This window comes from Haliotis cracherodii, unplaced genomic scaffold (genome assembly GCF_022045235.1).
Source record: "Haliotis cracherodii isolate W230 unplaced genomic scaffold, xgHalCrac1.p SCAF_5, whole genome shotgun sequence".
Lineage (NCBI taxonomy): Eukaryota > Metazoa > Mollusca > Gastropoda > Lepetellida > Haliotidae > Haliotis > Haliotis cracherodii.
In genome coordinates this window covers 25,508,126-25,529,577 of record NW_027266308.1, presented here as the reverse complement: position 1 = coordinate 25,529,577, position 21,452 = coordinate 25,508,126, and the positions used below count along the sequence as shown (strand labels likewise).

The 21,452-nt window shown below is 41.3% G+C and overlaps 1 protein-coding gene across 1 annotated transcript in view; it reads left to right on the top strand.

The window, feature by feature from the left end:
- The window catches only part of LOC139443628 (SUMO-interacting motif-containing protein 1-like), a 29,639-nt gene extending 28,404 nt beyond the window's left edge, over positions 1-1,235 (top strand). The window contains exons 4-5 of the mRNA XM_071224583.1: positions 219-485; positions 1,224-1,235. Of these exons, the coding sequence (XP_071080684.1) occupies positions 219-485; positions 1,224-1,235 (279 nt within the window). The remainder of the gene's footprint in view (positions 1-218; positions 486-1,223) is intronic.
- Positions 1,236-21,452: the final 20,217 nt, after the last annotated feature.

Here is a 21,452-nt window from a genome sequence, read left to right as displayed (position 1 = left end):
GTGGTCAGTAGTGTTAATGTGGTCATGATCATCAGTGTTGGTTATGTGGTCAGTGTTATTGGTGATGTGGTCAGTGGTGTTGGTTATGTGGTCAGTGGTTTGGGTGATGTGGTCAGTTGTGTTGGCAATGTGGTCAGTGGTGTTGATGTGGTCTGTAGTGTTGGTTATGTGGTCAGTGGTATGGGTGATGTGGTCAATTGTGTTGGCAATGTGGTCAGTGGTGTGGTGATGTGGTCATTGGTATTGGTGATGTGGTCAGTGGTGTTGGCGATGTGGTCATTGGTATTGGTGATGTGGTCAGTGGTGTTGGTGATGTGGTCATTAGTATTGGTGATGTGGTCATTGGTATTGGTGATGTGGTCAGTGGTGTTGGTGATGTGGTCAGTGGTATTGGTGATGTGGTCAGTGGTGTTGGTGATATGGTCATTGGTATTGGTGATGTGGTCAGTGGTGTTGGTGATGTGGTCATTGGTATTGGTGATGTGGTCAGTGGTGTTGGTTATGTGGTCAGTAGTGTTGGTTATGTGGTCAGTGGTGTTGATTATGTGGTCAGTGGTGATGTGATCATTTAGTGTTGATGTGGTCAGTGGTGTTGATGTGGTCAGTAGTGTTTCTTATGTGATCAGTAGTGTTGATGTGGTCCGTAGTGTGGAAGTGGTCAGTAGTGTTTGTGATGTGGTCAGTAGTGTTTGTTATGTGGTCAGTGGTGATGTGATCATTTAGCGTTGATGTGGTCAGTAGTGTTGATGTGGTCAGTAGTGTTTGTTATGTGGTCAATAGTGTTGATGTGGTCAGTAGTGATGATGTGGTCAGTAGTGTTGATGTGGTCAGTAGTGTTTGTTATGTGGTCAGTAGTGTTGATGTGGTCAGTAGTGATGATGTGGTCAGTAGTGTTGGTGATGTGGTCAGTAGTGATGATGTGGGCAGTAGTGTTTGTTATGTGGTCAGTAGTGTTGATGTGGTCAGTAGTGTTGGTGATGGCAAGGATTGAAGACGTGTTTGTGATGTCGGGATCGGTACTGTAGGGAATGTGGTCAGTTGAATTGGTGATGTCGTTGTCAGTAGTGTTGGTGATGTGATCGGTAGTGTTGGTGATGAGGTCAGTAGTGTCGGGGATGTAATGGTCAGTAGTGTCAGGGATGTAATGGTCAGTAGTGTCGGGGATGATGATGTTGTGTTGGCGATGTCAGGGATAATGTAATTTGGCTGAGATGTTGTTTCAGATTGTGTTGTAGATGAAGATGCTGTCAGACGTATCGGGACAAAGATAGTTCGCAGTCATCTCAAGGACATTCATGTCAGCCTTTCAGACAGTGATCCAGATCGAAGCCACTCACCTGTCACCGGACAGATAAACTATCCCCAAATGGGTCAGTCAACCAAATCGAAAAAACACGCCACGCACTGTGTAATCTCTGGTCTGAACGTACAAACATATATAGGACAGCTGGAAGGTAAGCTAAAAAATTCACAGTTGGATGTTTTTTGCTGACAACGCTTGTGAAGGAAAGCGCTTCCGTAGCGTTATGTCTCCTACCCTATCTGATACCCACATGGCTTTCTCCCTGACCGAAACAAGTAAGGACTTATTTAATCAAAACAACAGAATCTGTTCCATGGTCAAATTCAACTGATAAATGCTGAATCCGCGACAACAAAATAAATCCCCATAGGTGACGAACGATCGAGTGTTATCACCTGATATATATACACGTGTGCATTTTAATGATAATTGGTCGGTTGAAGCGATATGACGTCACAGTGTTTTTTGTTAACTACAGTATTATATGACGTCAACCTATGTTTCATGACGTCATAAATTGTTAACATTACGTCATGCAAACAATAGGTTGGTTTCAGTGAAAATCTGGGAGATTGGCATTTCATACGTTTTCTTTATTTCGTGACATGGCAAAGATCAAAGGAATTAAGGATTAGCTGTCCCTAGTGAATGAGTGCTGTAAATACCTCCGCAAGACAGGTAATCCGCAATTCCATGTTCGTAGTTTTATATCTACTGAACGGGTGGCAAAGGTTACATGGTAATGCAGATGTGTCACAATCTCATTTAAATCAGCTCTTAGTTCTCGCTATCGCTAAACAAAGATCTGAGGACATCCCATTACGCGTCACGTCAGAGCGACCTTTCATACGACCAATGAAAGCATAGCTTACCAGATCATGAAAGTGACATTCGGAATGTGTTTTCTGGTCATACAACCTCGAAAACGTTAACACGGGGTATTCCGAACGACAGTTACGGCTGATTCCGTCAAATTTATCGTCTATCTCTAGCTATAAACATTTGATCGGGGGAGGCGTTGCACAATAAGCGGAAAGCACTGCCATACAATCTCAACCATATATTAGACATTCCGGAATGTTCGTTTGTTCAGTTTTCAAAAAAATTTTAATCGAGAACTGTGTCAACATATTTTTCAAGCATAGTCTGAAATGGAGTGCCGTAAAACTCGAGAAAGCTGCTTTCTAATTGGCTGATGTCGACTTCTTGTTAGACATTTCAGTGGTCGGTCAAAGTTCGCGAAAGGTCGTTCTGACGTGACCCGTATTGGGATGTCCTCTTTGTTTAGCGGCAGCGAGAACTTAGATCTGATTTAAATGAGATTGGGTGTGACGCGAGTTGATCATCTTATCATTGGCTGCTTTGGTCCCTTACCGGTACATCGGACATAGGGTCGGTGGCCTATGGTTAAACACTCCCTCAAGTCATGTTAGGGGTCGACGCCTGAAGCCAATGTGCACGAGGTAGTATCATAATTCTGCTACAATCGGCTGAAAACAATGTTCACATGCATTCGATTAGCAACGAAATATACTGAACCATTAATAATTGAAATATAATATCTGATTTCTTTGTAAAAATATTCCAATTCAAAACTCTCCATCACTACTCACCACAACCCCCCCCCCCCCCCCCCCCCCGAACCCGATTACCAACCCTCTCCTTAAACGCCGCGCTCAGAAATATTCCAGCTGTATGACGGCGGTCTGTAAATAATCGAGTCTTGACCAGACAATCCAGTCGTGGACATCATGAGCATCGATCCACGCAATTGGGACACGATGACATGCATCAAACAAGTCAGCAAGCCTGACCACCCGATCGCATTAATCGCCTCTTAAACAGAGTCATAGACAGGCATAGGCGTCTGTTACGGCAAGCATGGGTTGCAGAAGATCTTTTCTGACCCGGTTCTTCGCGGGCCCCTCCGATAACTACATGTGCTTATATTGTCTACATAAATTCAGAGTTGCATGAAGGTTAGTCATATGAACCAATGTTCCGTTACGTTGAATCTATATGCACGCAGCATAGTTGCGCTTCCTGGTTCCAGCACACCATCGATCTACCAACACGTGGCATCACATACTTATCAGTATCAGAAGTCAATTACCATTTTCAATTGTTCTCGAAAACAAACGTATTGTTAAAATCCTAAAGGTAATTTCTAAAGCAAAGTATATCGATTAACAGTATACACAATAAGTCTGTTATCGGTCAGTTAGATAATGTAATCAATGTCTCCTTATCATCAAAACAGCCCCAAGCTGATCAGCTGGGCGTGTGATAGTAAATGCCTTTGGAAAAGCGGATGGATAACGTATTGACAGTTCACAGTTACTACAGTGTCGTAGTGTATTGACCATGAATATGATAAAATAACACGTGACGACACCAGGTGTTCACAGTATGGTTTAGTGAGTGGGTGAGTGAGTATGGTTTTACGCCGCTTTTAGCAATACTCCAGGGGACTCCAGAAATGGGCTTCACACATTGTACCCATGTCGGGAATCGAACCCAGGTCTTCGGCGTGACGACCGAACGCTTTAACCACTCCCCGACCGCCCCAGAATGGTTAAGAACGTCGCGAGTACAAGTTGTGTGCCTCGTCATGTTAACGACCTCTGCGTTAAGTGTCCCTCTAAAGGTCTCTCGGCGATAAAGGAACCTATGTTGGGAATGATGGTTTGGGCACACTGTCGTTGCTGGTGCTGTTAGCCAATGTTTTGTCTTGTCCGGGTTCATTATAATCCATTCATAATCCATACCTTAATCTTATACACTAAAATCATTTACAAAGAGAACTTATCCACTCCATGTCGTTCCTACCAAAATATGGTTAATGATGGCACTTGATATCTCCTGCCTGGCGCTTGGACAAGGACTGGTCGGCTCAGGGTAAGTATACTGTGTCTGAGTGGGGTAGCCTTGTTAAAAATTGCGGCATGGTATATTGAACGTTAACCCCATTTCACCTTCTCATATCTCCCATATCTTCCCATATGGGGATTCGACGTCGAAGGGGTAGCCTTGTGGTTAAAGCGTTCTGTTATCACCCAGAAAGTGAGTGAGTGAGTGAGCTGGGTTTAACGCCGCTTTTAACAGTATCCAAGTTATATCACGGCGTGTCAGCTTAATGTGGGAGGAAAGCCCGAAGTGATGCAGGTCTCAGACGTTTACCACTTCGGTGAAACCCACGAGTACGGGTATGGTGCTGACAAACCTAGAAACATAATCGGGCGAACCGAGATTCGAACACACAAATATAGGTTTCTGGCGTGCCCAAGGGACACAGCGAATCGCCACGCCTTAGACGACTGGGCCACCCGTGCCCCCTCACCCAGAAAGACCGGGTTCGCTTCCCCACATGATTATTGTTAAATGACCTCTTGTCCCTCTTCTTGATATCTCAGCCATGTGGAAACCACCGACAACCTGTAGATCAGGTTTATATCTTGCCGCGTCAGCGTAAATACTGCCCATAAAACTACCATCTCCTTACCTTCGCCAGCTGGTACATGACTGAGCTTTATAACGAGGCAGAATTCGGACAAGTGCTTCACATAGCTTACTTATGAACACACTGACAAGGGACAATTGACGGTTTGTAATATTATACTCAAATTATTATTTTCGACATAGTGTACGTGTTTTGTACATGTCCCAGAAGGCAAGACACATGTAGGGTGCCAAGAAAATATGTACACATTTATTGTGTCAAAAAAATATATATATTCCAAGACAGTACACGTGTGTTGTGTCCTTAAAAAGCCGAACGCGGGTCCTAGGAAAGTGTGCATGTGAATCGTGTTGTGGATTTCAAGGACTTTCTTCTAAATTAATAAAGGTATAGGATCTGTACAGAAACGTCTCGTTGAAAGAATATAAGCAACGTTTGCTTGGGAAATGAACTAGCATCCGTATTGAAACGTCGCTCTGAAAGAATAAAGGAAGTTGACATCCACAAGTCAACTTTGTCTCCATAACTCCAGCTTCTTAAATGCACCTTAAAGATGATGTGTTTATATCCTAGTAAACAGACCCTATTGTTTCCCAACCAGTATCCAATGTGTCTAAATGAACATACGTATCGTGTCCTAGAGAACAGAACAGTCTCTCTAGTCCTGCACCATGACCGTGGAATATATTTATTTTATGAAAAAATAATAATCTAGAAATGCTTACAAAAGCAAGTCTAGCCAGCTCAAGCTAGCTCTATTCCATTCTGAAATCAGCGTAGGAATTTTTATTTTTTTTAGAGTCAAGAAGGATATTGTGTAATATAAGATTTCAGAGACAAAATGTTAGTTTAATAGTCTCTCTTAAAGACCCTGATACAAATATATAAAATACAGCCCATGCAAGTCTATAATGTTTGGCAAGTCTAGATTTCTTCAGTATCTGAAAATGAAGAGAGTCTGGGCTCCTTTTATTAAATTTTTATCAAGATAATTTAACAACTATTTTTCTGTACCATATGTTCATTTCAGTGACTAGATGTTAGTCTAAACAGAACACTGTGTCCAGGAATCCGGTGACCATTGCATTGTGTCCACAAAATCAGAGCACGTGCATTATGTGTAGAAGCAGTACACGTGCATTGTTGCAGCTGCATCTGTGTCATCTTGGTATTGACAAGGTACCGTTCTCCCACTAAGGCAGGCTACAATCACAGCATGTATAATGACAGCCAAGGAGGTTGTCAGTGCGTAAAACACCGAAAAGTAGTGTCGGTCGTAACTTCTAATTTATTGTGACACAGAAAATCTGCACTATCGGCGAAGTGACAGGACGAATAACTTGTGACTTAGTGACTTAGACTGTTAGCGGCACGGCGTGAAATTACTGCCCGCAACTGACCCGGCGACTTGGGCCGCCTGCAGCAGCGCGACATAGGGAAGCTGAGGTTCCGTCTTTGATGTTCATATTTCCAGGAATGTACATAAATACGGTTAACTAAATGTTTGAATTCCATGGCTGTATAGATTCCACATGTTGGAACTCCACGGTGACCTTTGACAAGAGATGCAGAGTGGGGTGGGTGCATAACTTATTGATATCGGTGGGGTGTGTGCGTGTTCGTGCGTGTGGGGGATCATTGTACCCATCAGGGGAATGGAACTGGGAACCCGGCTTCGATTCCCGACATGGGTACAATATGTGAAGCCCATTTCCGGTATTCCCCACCGTGGTATTGCTGGAATATTGCCAAAACCATATCTCACTCAACCACTCCAGACACGCGAGAGAGTGAAAAGGTACACACCATCATCAACATTACAGCAACGTCACAAATTGTTCCCAGCTTGGGCATCGAACGAGGACTTCGGTGTAACGAGCGAACGCTGTGCCAACGGGGCGCCCTCACTCCCTTTCAAAACATTAAACTACGTTTATAACGAACACGCTTTTAACGAACTTACCGATATAACGAACACGTTTTTTAGTCCCGGCCATTTGTTGCATATATGCTGTATATATGCTTATAACGAACTACGGTTATTACGAACTAATTAGTGGTCCCTTTGAGTTCGTTATAACCGTAGTTTACTGTAATGCAATATGAACTTAGCATTTTAGAATATGTTTATGTAATACTCTTTAGTCTCGTTAAAATAACGGGTCTTTTTCTTTCAAGGAAGTTGGTCTATCGCCAGGAAATAGCCCTGGGAAACACTTACCAAATGACTGTTATCAAGTAACCCAACTAGCTGCAATGGTTGTGTTGTACAAAGGGTAATGTCTTCAACACCAATCAGTAGCCAACGCCTAACAAAGAACAAGGCCTACCTGTCTGCGGCGCTGCACCTCAGCAGCAATAATTAGACCGACTGGTTATACTGAACCCTTTAACTAACTCCTCTATGCTGAGTTCGCGTGCTTCACGTCATCAGTTGATTTGCAGCCTCTTAAGTTCTTCACCTGGAGTGTTTTTTACAGGCCATAAACAGGTAATACACAAGCATAAACGCCCTTGGTCATTTGTCCGACCAGGCTGAGAGCGTGGCTTCTACCTTGACCGCGGTCACCATAGACTCCTGGACTATCGATGACGTCATTAATGCCGCGTGGGAACTTGATTGTCCTTGTGCTAAGGGTCGACTATAATAAAATATGATTAAGTGTGTGTGTAACGTTTCGATCAGGTATTCTCATTAGTTTTATTAAAGTATCGATAATTTCTATCATGGAAACAGTCACGACATGTGATCTTGGCATTAATATTGTGCACTGTTGAAAAATACTACATATATCATTTGAATTGTGTTTAGCTGGAAATTGATTAATTCGATCTCATAAACATGATATCTGAGCGCAAAGCCATTAAGCCAGTAGTTTAAACTCGAACTTATTACAGACGTAATTAGTAATTGTTTCCAGTGTTTTAGTGATGAATGTATTGATTAGCTGCTCAGGGATGAATTCCAGCAGGATAAGGGCTTTCAAGGTCAGAGTCAGTTACCCAGAACAAACACTGTAATCACGCAATCCTCATTAGTAGACCTTTACAACACGCGTGAGATACTATTGAATTTTACTCATTAATCGCCCTTTTCGCCCTCGGTAACTTTGTGACTGTAAGAACATGTGAAGTGATCCGGTGGTCAGGCGAATTGGTTGACTGCGTGTCATCGTGACCCACTGGGTCGTTGCTCATATTTTCGCTCACTTGTTTGTCTGCCCGAAACATGATTGTTCACAGGTCGCTGTGACATTGCTGGAATATTTCTGACTGCAGTGTTAAAACACATTCACTCATTCAAAAAGTCGGAATTCCTCTGTCACACTTACTTTAGTGAGTGAGTTTGGTTTAACGCCGCTTTTAGCAATATTCCAACAATATCACGGCGGGGGACACCAGAAATGGGCTCCACACATTGTACCCATGTTGGGATTCGAACCCGGGTCTTCGGCGTGACGAGCGAACGCCTTAACCACTAGGCTACCCGACCGCCCTACATACTTTAGTATGTTAGAATCGTCATAATGGGAATGCATCTTAATTCTGACGAATGTGGTAGGACAGGGCATGCTTATCGTGTCCGCGAACATCTGGTGTCAACACTGATTTTGTATCCATTCATATAATTTTCAGCGCTATTTTGACTTTCACACACAAAGGAATCTGTTTAGGAAAATAATCGAAACTGATTATTCTTTGTTCTTTCGTTTTGAATTAGCCACGATGGTCAATGGAAATATTGATGTCCTTTTTTTCGATATCTTAGGTCATAAAATAAGTTTACGACAATAAGCACAATATGGTATTTTAAGTTATATATTAACATGGTGATCCTATCCAAACATTCCAATATCATAATTACCATGCATGCAGCTGCTGATTTCTTAAAATAAACTGCCGGGGGAAAGGTTCAAGTATACACTTGAAAATTGGATTTGACCAAAATATTACAAACGTTGTCAAAACGTTACTAGGCTGACTTGCTGTGAGATACTTATTGAGATGTACATGTTATATCGCCTCCGATACCCGTATCAAATACACTAACATCAAATGACCATTTCTTGTTCGTTTCATTTTTAGCCACGATTAAACATGGGTGCATACTTTCTTTCGCCAGACCTTTTGCTCAAGTCCGTTCTGGGCAGGTCATCGGTTTGCGAGTTTTGTATTCTTTTAATATTTCTATATCAAAGTTTCTTTGCTATTGTTATATTTCCCATCAGCGTGATACTACAACGGTTCCTTGATACCATGTCAATGCGAAAAATTAGTAATATTTAGTTTTGCAATTTAGAAATAAATTTAAAATAATGAGGGTTTTTTATATCTTGATCAGAAAAAAAATCATGAATGCCGGATTTATAACGTTGATACTTTTAAATATTATTTTTTATTATATTTTAATACATTTTTAAAATTATATGTTTATTTATATCATTATTATTGAAAATAATAACTTATCATATTAATAATATTTCTAAGAAGTGATTAAGTACAAGCATTTTTAAGAGTTCTGGAATAACAACATCCTTGACCTTGAAAGCACTTGCTGGGTGTAACAGTAAACCGCGTCCTCAGGTCAATCTCGTGGTCAGTCTCACTTGAAACACAACACACGACCCCCCGACCCCGTGATGGGAGTGTTAATGATGCTTGTTTAGTATGGCTGGAGATCCACACGGCGATAGTGTCACGGTAATGGTTCTAGCGAATGACCATTGGTCATTCAAACCGCGGCTAATTTGTTGTTCTCACGTGGTAATAACGGTACGGTATCACACATATTGACCGTTAATACCAGCGCACTTTTTATGCCCCCAGGGTATGGATAATGACTGCCCTTAACTGCCCAACGTCAATGAGGCATGTTCACCTGGGATATTTCCAACACATCCATAGTTTGTGAGTGAATGCCGTTTTACGCCACAATATTACAGACGCAATACTGAATTACCGACAAACCAGGGGTAGATAGCATGCAGAATCCACGCTAGACTGACATTTAGTATCAGAAATAAAGTTATCTTATTTAATAATATATATGCACAAAATATGAATGAAAATCCAAATGGAGCTCAGAATAGTCCCTAATATCAGAGCTGAGGTAATCAATATTTGCCAAATAATTCTAGACTTGAGTTGGACTTTATTACTAATTTATTATCTTGATTCTAGACCAAGAGGCCGAAGAGATACGATTTCATAGAATTAGTAAGGTTGACATTGAAACCTACTGTAGAATATAGGCGTATTGTGCTGGTGACACATTGCAAAGGAATTATAAAAAGTTTAGATATAATACAGCCCTGGTTTATAGTATTCAGGGATAATAACATATGTTTATAATAGTCTAAACGTAATTTATGCAAATCTAATTACATTTTTAACGTGTGTAGACAGAATTAATGTCAACATTATTGTATCCACGGCTTTGATATATGTGATTTATACGTTCATGGCAAATGCGAATATCTGTGACCTACATTGTGTTATTGACTACTGTATGTGTGGGATGATAACACACTTAGACAAGCCAATGACAGCTGTTCACTGAGAGCCACATTGATGTCACCTGGCCAGGCGGACATCAATTGTCCGCAATCGGTCAGATTGGCTACGTTCGCCACATGAAGATTATGTCAGCTGGGCTCCGTTGGACAAAGACACCGTAACGTTACGTCTGTCGTAAGAACGTGTTAAAGTACGGAAGTTTCGAGAGCCGCAGCATAGCGCTAAGTCGGGCCGATGCTGTGTTGGTCAGCTGTTTGCTTGTGCTGTAGCTCGAGAATAATCAGTGAATAAATGTGTCTGTGGAAGACCTGTATATGACCTGTGATAACATGCATGAGATGGAAGACCAGGTGTCTCGCACTACCCGTTTCTTCAAATTATATGCTTTAATTTCATTACCTTGGGTGAGGACCAAGTTCATCAGGTTGAAGTTATTTTGATCTTCTTCAGATTAAAGACATTGTGATCTTCTTTAGGTTACAGGCAATGTGATCTTCTTCAGATTAAAGACATTGTGATCTTCTTTAGGTTAAAGGCAATGTGATCTTCTTCAGATTAAAGACATCGTGGTCTTCATTAGGTTACAAGCAATGTGATCTTCCTAGCTTAAAGGCAATGTGATCTTCTTTAGGTTAAAGGCAATGTGATCTTCTTCAGGTTACAGGCAATGTGATCTTCTTCAGATTAAAGACATTGTAATCTTCTTTAGGTTAAAGGCAATGTGATCTTCTTCAGATTAAAGACATTGTGGTCTTCATTAGGTTACAAGCAATGTGATCTTCCTAGGTTAAAGGCAATGTGATCTTCTTTAGGTTAAAGACATTGTGATCTTCCTAGGTTAAAGGCAATGTGATCTTCTTCAGGTTAAAGGCATTGTGATCTTCTTTAGGTTAAAGGCAATGTGATCTTCTTCAGATTAAAGACATTGTGGTCTTCATTAGGTTACAAGCAATGTGATCTTCCTAGGTTAAAGGCAATGTGATCTTCTTTAGGTTAAAGACATTGTGATCTTCCTAGGTTAAAGGCAATGTGATCTTCTTTAGGTTAAAGGCAATGTGATCTTCCTAGGTTAAAGGCAATGTGATCTTCTTCAGATTAAAGGCATTGTGATCTTCCTAGGTTAAAGACATTGTAATTTTTTTTAGGTTATAGGCATTGCGATCTTCCAAGGTTAAAGGCATTGTGATCTTCCTAGGTTAAAGACATTGTAATTTTTTTTAGGTTAAAGGCATTGCGATCTTCCAAGGTTAAAGGCATTGTGATCTTCCTAGGTTAAAGACATTGTAATTTTTTTTAGGTTAAAGGCATTGCGATCTTCCAAGGTTAAAGGCATTGTGATCTTCCTAGGTTAAAGGGATTGTGATCTTCTTCAGATTAAAAACATTGTGGTGTTCTTCAGATTAAAGACATTGTGAATTCTTTGGGTTAAAGACATTGTCATCTTCCAAGGTAAATGACAGTGGGATCTTCTTCAGATTAAATACATTGTGATCTTCTTTCGGTTAAAGGCATTTTGATCTTCCTAGGTTAAAGGCATTGTGATCTTCTCAGGTTAAATTCGTTACGTCCTATATGACCTTCTTCCGTGTCCTGGGTTGACCTGTAATAAACTGAAGGAATCTATGTTCTGATATGACCTGTTTCAAAGGAAGGGCACATGAAATACCCACACTGAATCATGTCATAGCTAAAAGCTATGATCGCTTTGTGCACATGGACCCTGCTTGAAATGAAGGATGTCATGCCCTGTAATTATGTCTTTGGGATATTTAGCTACATGACCTGGGATGACCTGGAAGCAGTAAGTGTTCGAATGTGTTTTTTTTTGTTTTATAACACGGCACTCAGCAATATTAAACTCAGCTACAAATAATCGAGTCTGAACCAGACAATCCAGTGACTGACATCATGAGCATCGTTCTAAGAAATTGGGATGCGATGACATGTATCATCCAAAAGACCAAGTCAACGACCCTGACCAACTGATACCGTTAGTCGCCACTTACGATAAGCATGGGTTGCAAAAACCAAACCTAACCCGATTCTTCACAGGGTGTAGAGTGCGAGTGACCTTCTGTGATAAATGTGAAGGACTCCATGTCCTTGACCTGCATAAAATATAGACCGCAATAGTTTCACAGTGACATATCATACAATACATTTAAAACAAATATATCAGAAAAGAGCAAGTAAGTCTACAATACTTTGGCAAGTCGAGATTCTTTCAGTTTCAAATAAAGTTACTTTGCGGGCACCTGTCTATTATATGATATGCAAGTGATTCCGTGGCATTTGATTGGCTAACCAAGCCATTTATTTATAACATAATTAGACCACGCCCACAAACGTACTACTGTTTCCTGATTGGCTGATAATATAATGGGCGGGGCTTGTGTTGCATTATTGCGATGAATACTGTCACTGATTTCGTATTGTTGTCTAACGTTAATGATCCTTTTTTTGCATTAATGATTAAGTTAGAAGATTGTGAACAGTAGTCTGTGAACTTATCATTGGACCCATGACGATCCAGGGTAGAATAGTTGTTCGTCGATAGCTTTCATAGATGATGTTCCATGATATTGGTTATATACTGTAATAATAGATACTAGTAATGGACCTGTGAAGATCCGGGTAGAGAATAAGTCTTCAGCAACCCATGCTTGTCGTAAGAGGCGACTAACGGGATCGGATGGTCAGGCTCGCTGACTTGGTTGATGCATGTCATAGTATCTCAAATGCGTGGATCGATGCTCATGATGTCAATAACTGGATTGTCTGGTCCAGACTCGATTATTCACAGACCGCTGTCATATAGCTGGAATATTGCTGAGGGCGGCGTTAAACAACAAACAAACAAACAAACTTATTATTGCTGATACACGTATTGATGAGAATTTGCTTCAATGTGGAGTTATGTACTGATTTACAGTTCGCACACCGGCTCCATAAACGCAAAAAAGTATTGAAGTCAATTCTAAATTAAAAAAACAATTAACCGCACAATATCTTAAAATATTTTCATTTCAGAGCCTTAATGTTTGTCTAAGAGTAACGAATTTCAACGTTTAAGATAACATGTAGGTTCGGGCTGCAATACCCAATTTTATTTTCTTGAGATAAATGGAAAGGGATTATATCATTGATCAGCCCGTACCGACGCGGAGCATCAAAGATGCGAAATATCCTGAACCCCACCCGAATGTTTGGATTGATGCACTAGCGCTGTAACCAATGGGATTGACTGTCGTCCATCGAGGCGAAAGTGTGCGGTGCGGCCTTCTGGCAGCGAGGGCTTTCATGGCCTTATATGCCCTATCATCCACGCAGGACTTCACTGTCCATCGAGGTGAGCCCGCGTCCTCAGATGAACTGCTCGTACAACGTGTCCTCGGCTGGCCAGCGGTCAGTGGGTGGCAATTCCATGCCCCATTACGTCTTTACGGGCGGCGTATGTTCCCTGCCAAGGAGAAAGGAGAAGATAAGATCGCGGGGGAAGAGAGCAATGTGACGGAACGAACAGCTGAACGTAAGGGCCAGTACGTGCACGGATATTTGCAACACTGTAATATGCTAATTAGCGTCGATATATTACAGCTGTTTGGCTGTCAAATGTACATGTATAATAATTTTTAAAATTATGCTGATGAAAGACGCATAGTTAGTTAGTTAGTTAGTTAGTTAGTTAGTTAGTTAGTTAGTTAGTTAGTTAGTTAGTTAGTTAGTTAGTTAGTTAGTTAGTTAGTTAGTTGTTTGTTTGTTTGTTTGTTTGTTCATTCATTCATTCACTTTGTATGAGGTACCCATTAACCTTTCAATCCATTGTTTAATTCATTTTTTTATCCATCTATTCATCATTATAATTCTAATTGCATGGAACTGCTCTGTTTCAAAGCCGAAGTCCCACTCTGTAATGTGGGTCACTGGCCGGGTTTCAGAACCAGGGAATGCTGCTGCACGCTGTATCGTCTACAGCTGTTGATGAAGACAATATCAGCTGACCGGCATCTCTGCCAACTGTTACACGGGGCATTATGATTTGACGATAATTTATGGAATTGTTGAATAGAAGCATACAGTGAAGTCAGTAAGTGTGTGAGCTGAGACCCTCGGTCACTAACTCGCACATCGATAATCAATCACCCAAACATTTGAACACCATCGTAAGTCTGATTGTCGTCGGTATGATCTTCACGAAGCAAGTATGAAACGCCACTGGGCCACATTTCATAAAGCTATCCTAATACTACGATTACCGTAACGCCTATGTTTTAACATAGACTTACGAAAGTCCCAGCGCAACGATCGCTTTGTGAAAAGGCCCATTTTACGAAGCAGTCGTAGCGATACGCTGTTGTCGCGGTGCTGCAGTCATACCTCCCTAAGCGTGTGCATCAATGTTATGTTTGACCGTGTCAACTTTTACTTATATTTTATTAAATGGGTTTGAATGTGGCTCATGGGACTAATGACCCGATGTTGTTTGTCGTATAGTTATTTTAAACGTTCCATACTGTACATATAACATGTGACACAATTCTTCTTCTTTCTGTTAAACAGTGGGAGTTACGAGAGTCGCAGTACAACGATCGATTAGTCTGTCTTACAGACCCTGATACAAATATATCAAATACAGTCCATGCAAGTCTATAATGTTTGGCAAGTCTAGACTTCTGCAATATCAGGCAGAGAGCCTCTGGGCTCCTTTTTATTAATTTTTTATTTAGATAATTTAGCAACTATTTTTTTCTGTACGATATGTTCATTTCAGAGTCTAACGATCGCTTTACGACACAGAGTCTACCAAACAAGGGTCAACTGTAATGAAGCATAACGGGGAGAGTAGTGATTGCGGGTGCCTAAAGTGGGGAAGGGGGTCGGGATGGGCAGGGGCATTCTCAGTTTTACCTTATTACTTTTGTAGTTGGGACATGGTTCCGATTTGTGAGAACAACAACATCGATGGTTTTTATGCCGATGGATCTTTTGTTACGGGCAATCATTTTGCTGTTGACTATGATTTCAGAGATTTTGAGTGAGCGAGTGTGGTTTTACACCGCTTTTAGAAATATCCCAGCAATGTCATTGAGGGGGACACAGAAATGGGCTTCATACATTGTAACCATGTGGAATTGAACCCGTTTTATCGACGTGACGAGAGAACACTTTAACTACAAGGCTACCCACCGCCCGTCATTTTGAGCAATATCAATATAGTCCTATTGTAGTGTCACGCGCTTGTAGTATAATAGGCTACATTGGTATCATATAGTGAAATCTCAAGCCACTAAGCAGATCAACACAGAAGATCACCTCTCAGTATAGCTGTGTCCCTTGCTATGGTATCGTACGCCCGCTCTAAAATATTGTTTTCAATTCTCTTGGACTAAATACAATTACAGCAATATTCCGACCGCATCACCGTCCTGTACCCGGCAGACCAGTGGTCAGTAGTGAGAGCAAAGTTCCATGCAGAGGGTGAACGAAGACACACATTCCTGGGCCTTGTTCCACAAAGCGACCTTAGCGCTACGACTATCGTAAGTCTATGTTAAAGAATGGGAGTAATCTTAGCGCCCAGAGTGCCGTTATATAAAACAACCTTATCGCTACGACTGTCGTTAGTCTATGTTGAGGTATTGGAGTTACGATCACCATAGTCAAAGAATGGTTGCAATGGTTCCGCAGCTTGACTCCCGAGAGTTTCTAGGGCTTCGGTCCTGTTCCACACTGAAGCACATGTACCACATGTGGTGTCTCCTTAGGCAAGTGACTTTGTTCGAAATGTGCCTCTGTTCACCCAGCAGTGAGTGGGTACCCGGTAGTATGCGATGGTAATGTGGCTGTTAACCTTCTAGCGCCTCACAGGCACTTTGGGTTGTATACTCTCAACCCTTGGGTTGTATACTCCCCAGGGAGCTGAGAATGAAAATCGAGTGCTCACTGATTCATTGACCGGGGTAATAATAGTGTAGCGCTATGAGCATCCACTTGGTGAATGGAAGCTGGCGCATTATAAATGCACTTATTATTATTAATAATTACACCAAGCCTAACTATAATTCCCAACCATTATCGGGGACTGGAATCCGTCTTATTTAATACCTTGTATGCCTAATAAGGCGCTGCGAGATTCCAAACACCAACAGTTCATCTTGTGGCGCACGTACTTCTTGACATCAGCGCCAGAATAAACCAGTGCCAATCTGACAGTACGATAATACTTTAATAATGTTTCTCGATGCTGGCTCTTTCCAAACTGCATCGATAGGGCAGCGCTTGTCAGGCCAAATGTTATACAATTTCATTAATGCATAATCTTTAAAGTCTGTGAAATATTTATACATGTACTATTCCTAGAAATCATTCGAAAATATATTGCTTTTGACACAAACAACAGTGAAGGGACAGATACTCAATAGACGCATATATTGAAACAAATGGTTGAAAGGAATATACATTATTCATCAACTTGAAATTGTTGATATCCTCTGCGGTGGTTTATATTGTCTTTAGTGAATATAACGAAGGTCTGATTATAAAAATGTATAAGGCTGAGGATTTGTATTACTGACTCAAATACTAGCCCTCGTTTAAGTGAACATGGCTGTTTTCAACAATGCAGACTTACAGCATACAATGGCTGTGTCGACTATCAATCATGATGCTGAGGGTTGACCTAATTATAGATATCAACAATAGTAGTAATGACATAGGAGAGAAATCTCTCTCCATTTTCTACCATTCCCGGGGTAATGCTTCTTTCTTGTAGAGTTCTTTGTCTTGGCGCCAAACCTCGATGACCATATGTGATTCTTGAAAGAAATGTAATTGAAATCTTAAACCCGAACGTAAGACATAAAGAACAACCCAACAAACCCATTATGCCAGGTAAGTTGAGAAGTGAAAGCTTGTGATGCTGTAAGGGCGGGTTGAGGCCGCATTGTTCCTGAGATTACTGTCTAGAAATGGCAGCCGGAGCCAAAGACTGGCCACATGTCGGACATTGGCCGAGGTTTACCGAAGTCTGCCGAAGTCGACAGACAAGGGCCGAACGAATTACAACCATGGATTGAACAGAGGTTAGGAGATGCTCAGCCCGAGGCATTTGCGGTAGGTTGCGTTTAGCACTATTCAGATCCTGCAACACCATTAGGTGTTGATATAATCCTCAACCACCCTTGTTCAAAGAAAGCTGTACTGGGGCCAACCCGTGGCTAATTCATGACCATGCTCTCCCTGCACAAAGCCTGCCATCCGCCCTTTCAACCGGGGGACGTAAACTTGTCCTTCGTGACGTAAGGAAAGGGACCACCTGGTGACCTCTGACCTTGCTATTATGTCGTGTGTGTGGAGCCGAGGCAGACTGTGATTAGCGTCTGAGGGGGACAGAATCACCGTCAAAACAGCAGACCCACGCTCGGCCCGAGTTGACCTTGTCCCCTGCAAGCCGGGGGGCCGGGGTGAGGTTGGGTCAGCCAGACATCTCCCCGGGGTAGGGGGCGTGGGCCAGGTGGGACTACCTTGTAATGCTTCGATGACGCCATTGTTGCGACACTGCAAATGTTGGCTAAGGGGAACACTTTTCACTGGGAGAATATTTGAGAAGGTGTACAGACGTGAATAGATATTGTAAGTCGAGGGCCGGAGGGCTGTTCCTGAGACACTGGCTTTCATCCGGGGTCTGTTGACACATCCTTAAGGTCATTCGATCGCCTGTGAAAATAGCCGGGCCCACCCGATTCACGATTGAAAGGCGTAATATAGCTTCAGAAGCCATTCATTTAGTACTTGGAAAACATAGTTTATGGGACTCGGTCTAAATTGCGCCTGGTAGTAGTAGCGGAATGGGGTCACTACGGAGCAGCGGGAGGGTGGGGTTGATTGGGGTCGAGGGGGTGGGGTGGGGTAGGGACGCTGTTACGACATTGATGGGCAATGGAGGGCTACTCCACCCTCAACTACAATTATCGGTGTACGGTAGCAATATTAAAACGCAATTAAAGGAAACAGTATCGGATTTTTGGAGTGTATTTTTGCACTATGGAGTCTGTGATACCGATGTACACTAGCCTGATCCCAGACAACACCTGCATATTGTTGAGTAACTCAGCCCTCGGCGCCTCCAACCGAAATTCATCAAACTGCCTTCTGAACGACATAAACAAAGAACTCGGCGTCAATGGTGATTCGTGGTCATATTGCGTTTAAATCACTACTTCAGAATTTCAATTTCAAAAATGTCTCTAAGGCTCAACAATGAACTCACGTGACCATGCTATAAGCGCTGTCACTGGGAGGTGAAATCGACCAGCAGATGTGAAGATTACCGTATAATTATAATATTACTATGGTGTGTACTCATACCATACAACAAACACCATCCATGGTGTCGGTTTGAATTAACATGGCACGGAATTCCTCTGCTTCAAGGCTATCTATGTCTTCGAGATATGATAGTTCTAACATGTTACAGCTAGGAAGCTTCAGAAATGACGAAAAAGATGTTTTGTCTGAATAACAGCATTATTTATGAACACATGAATATTATCTATGAGGTGTAAAATGAGTTAGATATAATATTACATGAAAAATAGATAGAGAACGGGTTATTGCAAGTGATTCTTCTATGACCAACTCACATATATTTATATTAATTCATATTTTAATTAAATCTTTTATAGGCATTTATAAGTTGGCAGAACATGAAAACATCACGCTTTTCCATGGATGATAACTTCTTTTTTCCACTGGCAATGGAACACCGTTACAAAGAATAAATAAGTTGTTATCTGTAAAGAATTGTCATGTATCAATATTTTTAATATAATTTAACTCCGGTATCAGTTATAAAACAAACTTTCTTTAGGCAATATGAATCGAGCTGTGAATGAAAAAAATGAATAATGATAACGCTATTTCAGTTGTAGAAACGGTCTATGGGCACGGGAACAACACTGTTTACATATTTATCTTCTATATCACCACAGTGTTCTAGTGAACACCGCGATGGTTTGAAGAACACCCGGTGGCAGACATACCTGAAGTCATGATATATGTTTTATGTGAAGGTATTTACGTTTACACTGAAATTATACAAAGATTGCTGTATGCGACGTAAAATAACATTCACTTCCTCGCTCATACAGATTGGATACCCAATGCAATTGTAAACGTAATTCAAACGCATGCCTCTTTACGCTGTTGATACACTTATTACGGTCACATCACTGGGAGTGCGTTAATATTTTGTTCAATGCAGTCAGTATTTCATCTATACCACGGCGATAAGGGTGGCCAGTAAATAACCGTGTCTTGCCCACAAAACCAGTGGTTGATAGAATGAGCGCGCTGTCTGAGTACGATGACACACAATCAGCCAGGCATACATTGTAAACACCTTATTGGCTACCTCCACCGTGGAGAGTCTGTGTTTACACCCCCCCCCCCCCTCCCCCCCCCCCTCCCCCCCCCCCCCCCCCCCCCCCCACTAACAACCTATCCTGGGGGTGACTTGGTGACTTCAGGCTCGGTGACTTGGTTGATGACCTGTCAATGCAACCCGATGGCGTGTTGCTCATGATATCAATCTCTAGATTGTCTGATCCGGTATCGATTACTGACAGACCGTCGTCATATGGCTGGAATATTGCTTAGTGCGGTTAAACAACAAACACACATTAGTCGGTTCTTCGATAACCATGGTACATTAGAATCTCTGTTGAGTTCATCACAATTTAGCGTCAGGGCCTACACATGAGCAGACAATCTCTATATCTTCTGTGTGAAACGAAATTACGGTAACCGTTAAGGTCTTTTTGCATATTTCAATGGAAAAAGTAAATCTAAACAGCATGATCGAAAAGGTGAAACGAATAAGGTTCCTCATCCACATCCATCTACTTTTGCTGTGTAATTACTTAAAACTGTTTCTAAAAATCCTATGTTATTTCACATTTGTAAAATCGTTTCTAAGTGGATCCGAAAACAAATTAATAACCTTGACCTATTATATTGCGGGAACGAGGCTTTCTAGGGGATGTTTGTTTATTCATATGCTATAAAGACATCGAGGTAAATAAGATTTGACCTATGAGATACGTGCTTAAAACCCTTGATTGTTTCCTTCGTATTTAAGTATTTTAATTGCTTCTTAGCCGTATCTCATAGTGCCAATTCCCATGTGATAATGAGCAATACACATCGCTACTTATCTGCACCACGAGACACAAAATCATTTTGACTGCATCAGAGAAGCGGTTACAAATACACTTATTTGAATTTTAAAATATTTCATTACTTCACAGTCTAGGTTTCCCATCTTAACATTTAAACCAGTAAATGTTTGATGAGCAGCAAGAAACCGTTTGTCATCAACACAACAATTCAACATTTTAATGATTCCTACTTTTTCAGATGAATAAATTATATATGTGTTGTGGCCTTTTCAGTATTTTACGATACTCGAAAGTGCTGACAATAAACATTTGTAGGACCTTTCCTAATGGAGCTTTACTTCCGGAATACAATATATGGGTATATGAATATTAATATCAACTCCTTAAGTCGTCACGTATAACATGACGCTTTGTTCCAAGTTGAAATTACACTTTTACCTACTGTAGTGGTTAGCTAAAGAGACCTGGAAACTCGTCTTTATAATATTAAATTGACACGAAAGTAAACCGATTCTTCTTCTTTCTTCTGCATAATATTCTTTTTGCTTCTTTTCATTTCATTTCGGGTAAACAATTTTCGTTGTCGAAAACAAAGACGTACTTAAACGTAAAAGAAAATTTCCTAGAAAGAACCGCAGATCTATTTGAAGTTAGACAATAAAAAGAGTGGAATTTTGTGAAAGGTTAGACCTCGACAATTTTCGTAAATAGGTGATAAATTCACGGACAGAACGTGTCCAGTGTCCGCCCTTTACAACTGGAGCTCTCCTCTCCGGCATTCTTGTTTATATACCTCGTCTGGACCACATCTGGTCAAAACAAATATCCGCTGAAAAAAATGTAGAAATTGCCGATTTGACCTTCATGTGTTCAATGTCCCATAACACACTGTACCCACGACCTGACCTTGCTCGCCACCACAAAAACGTTTCCCATTGGACGAATTACGATAGGCCACGCCCATATCTACTTAGATGACCGTTGGCAGCCAATA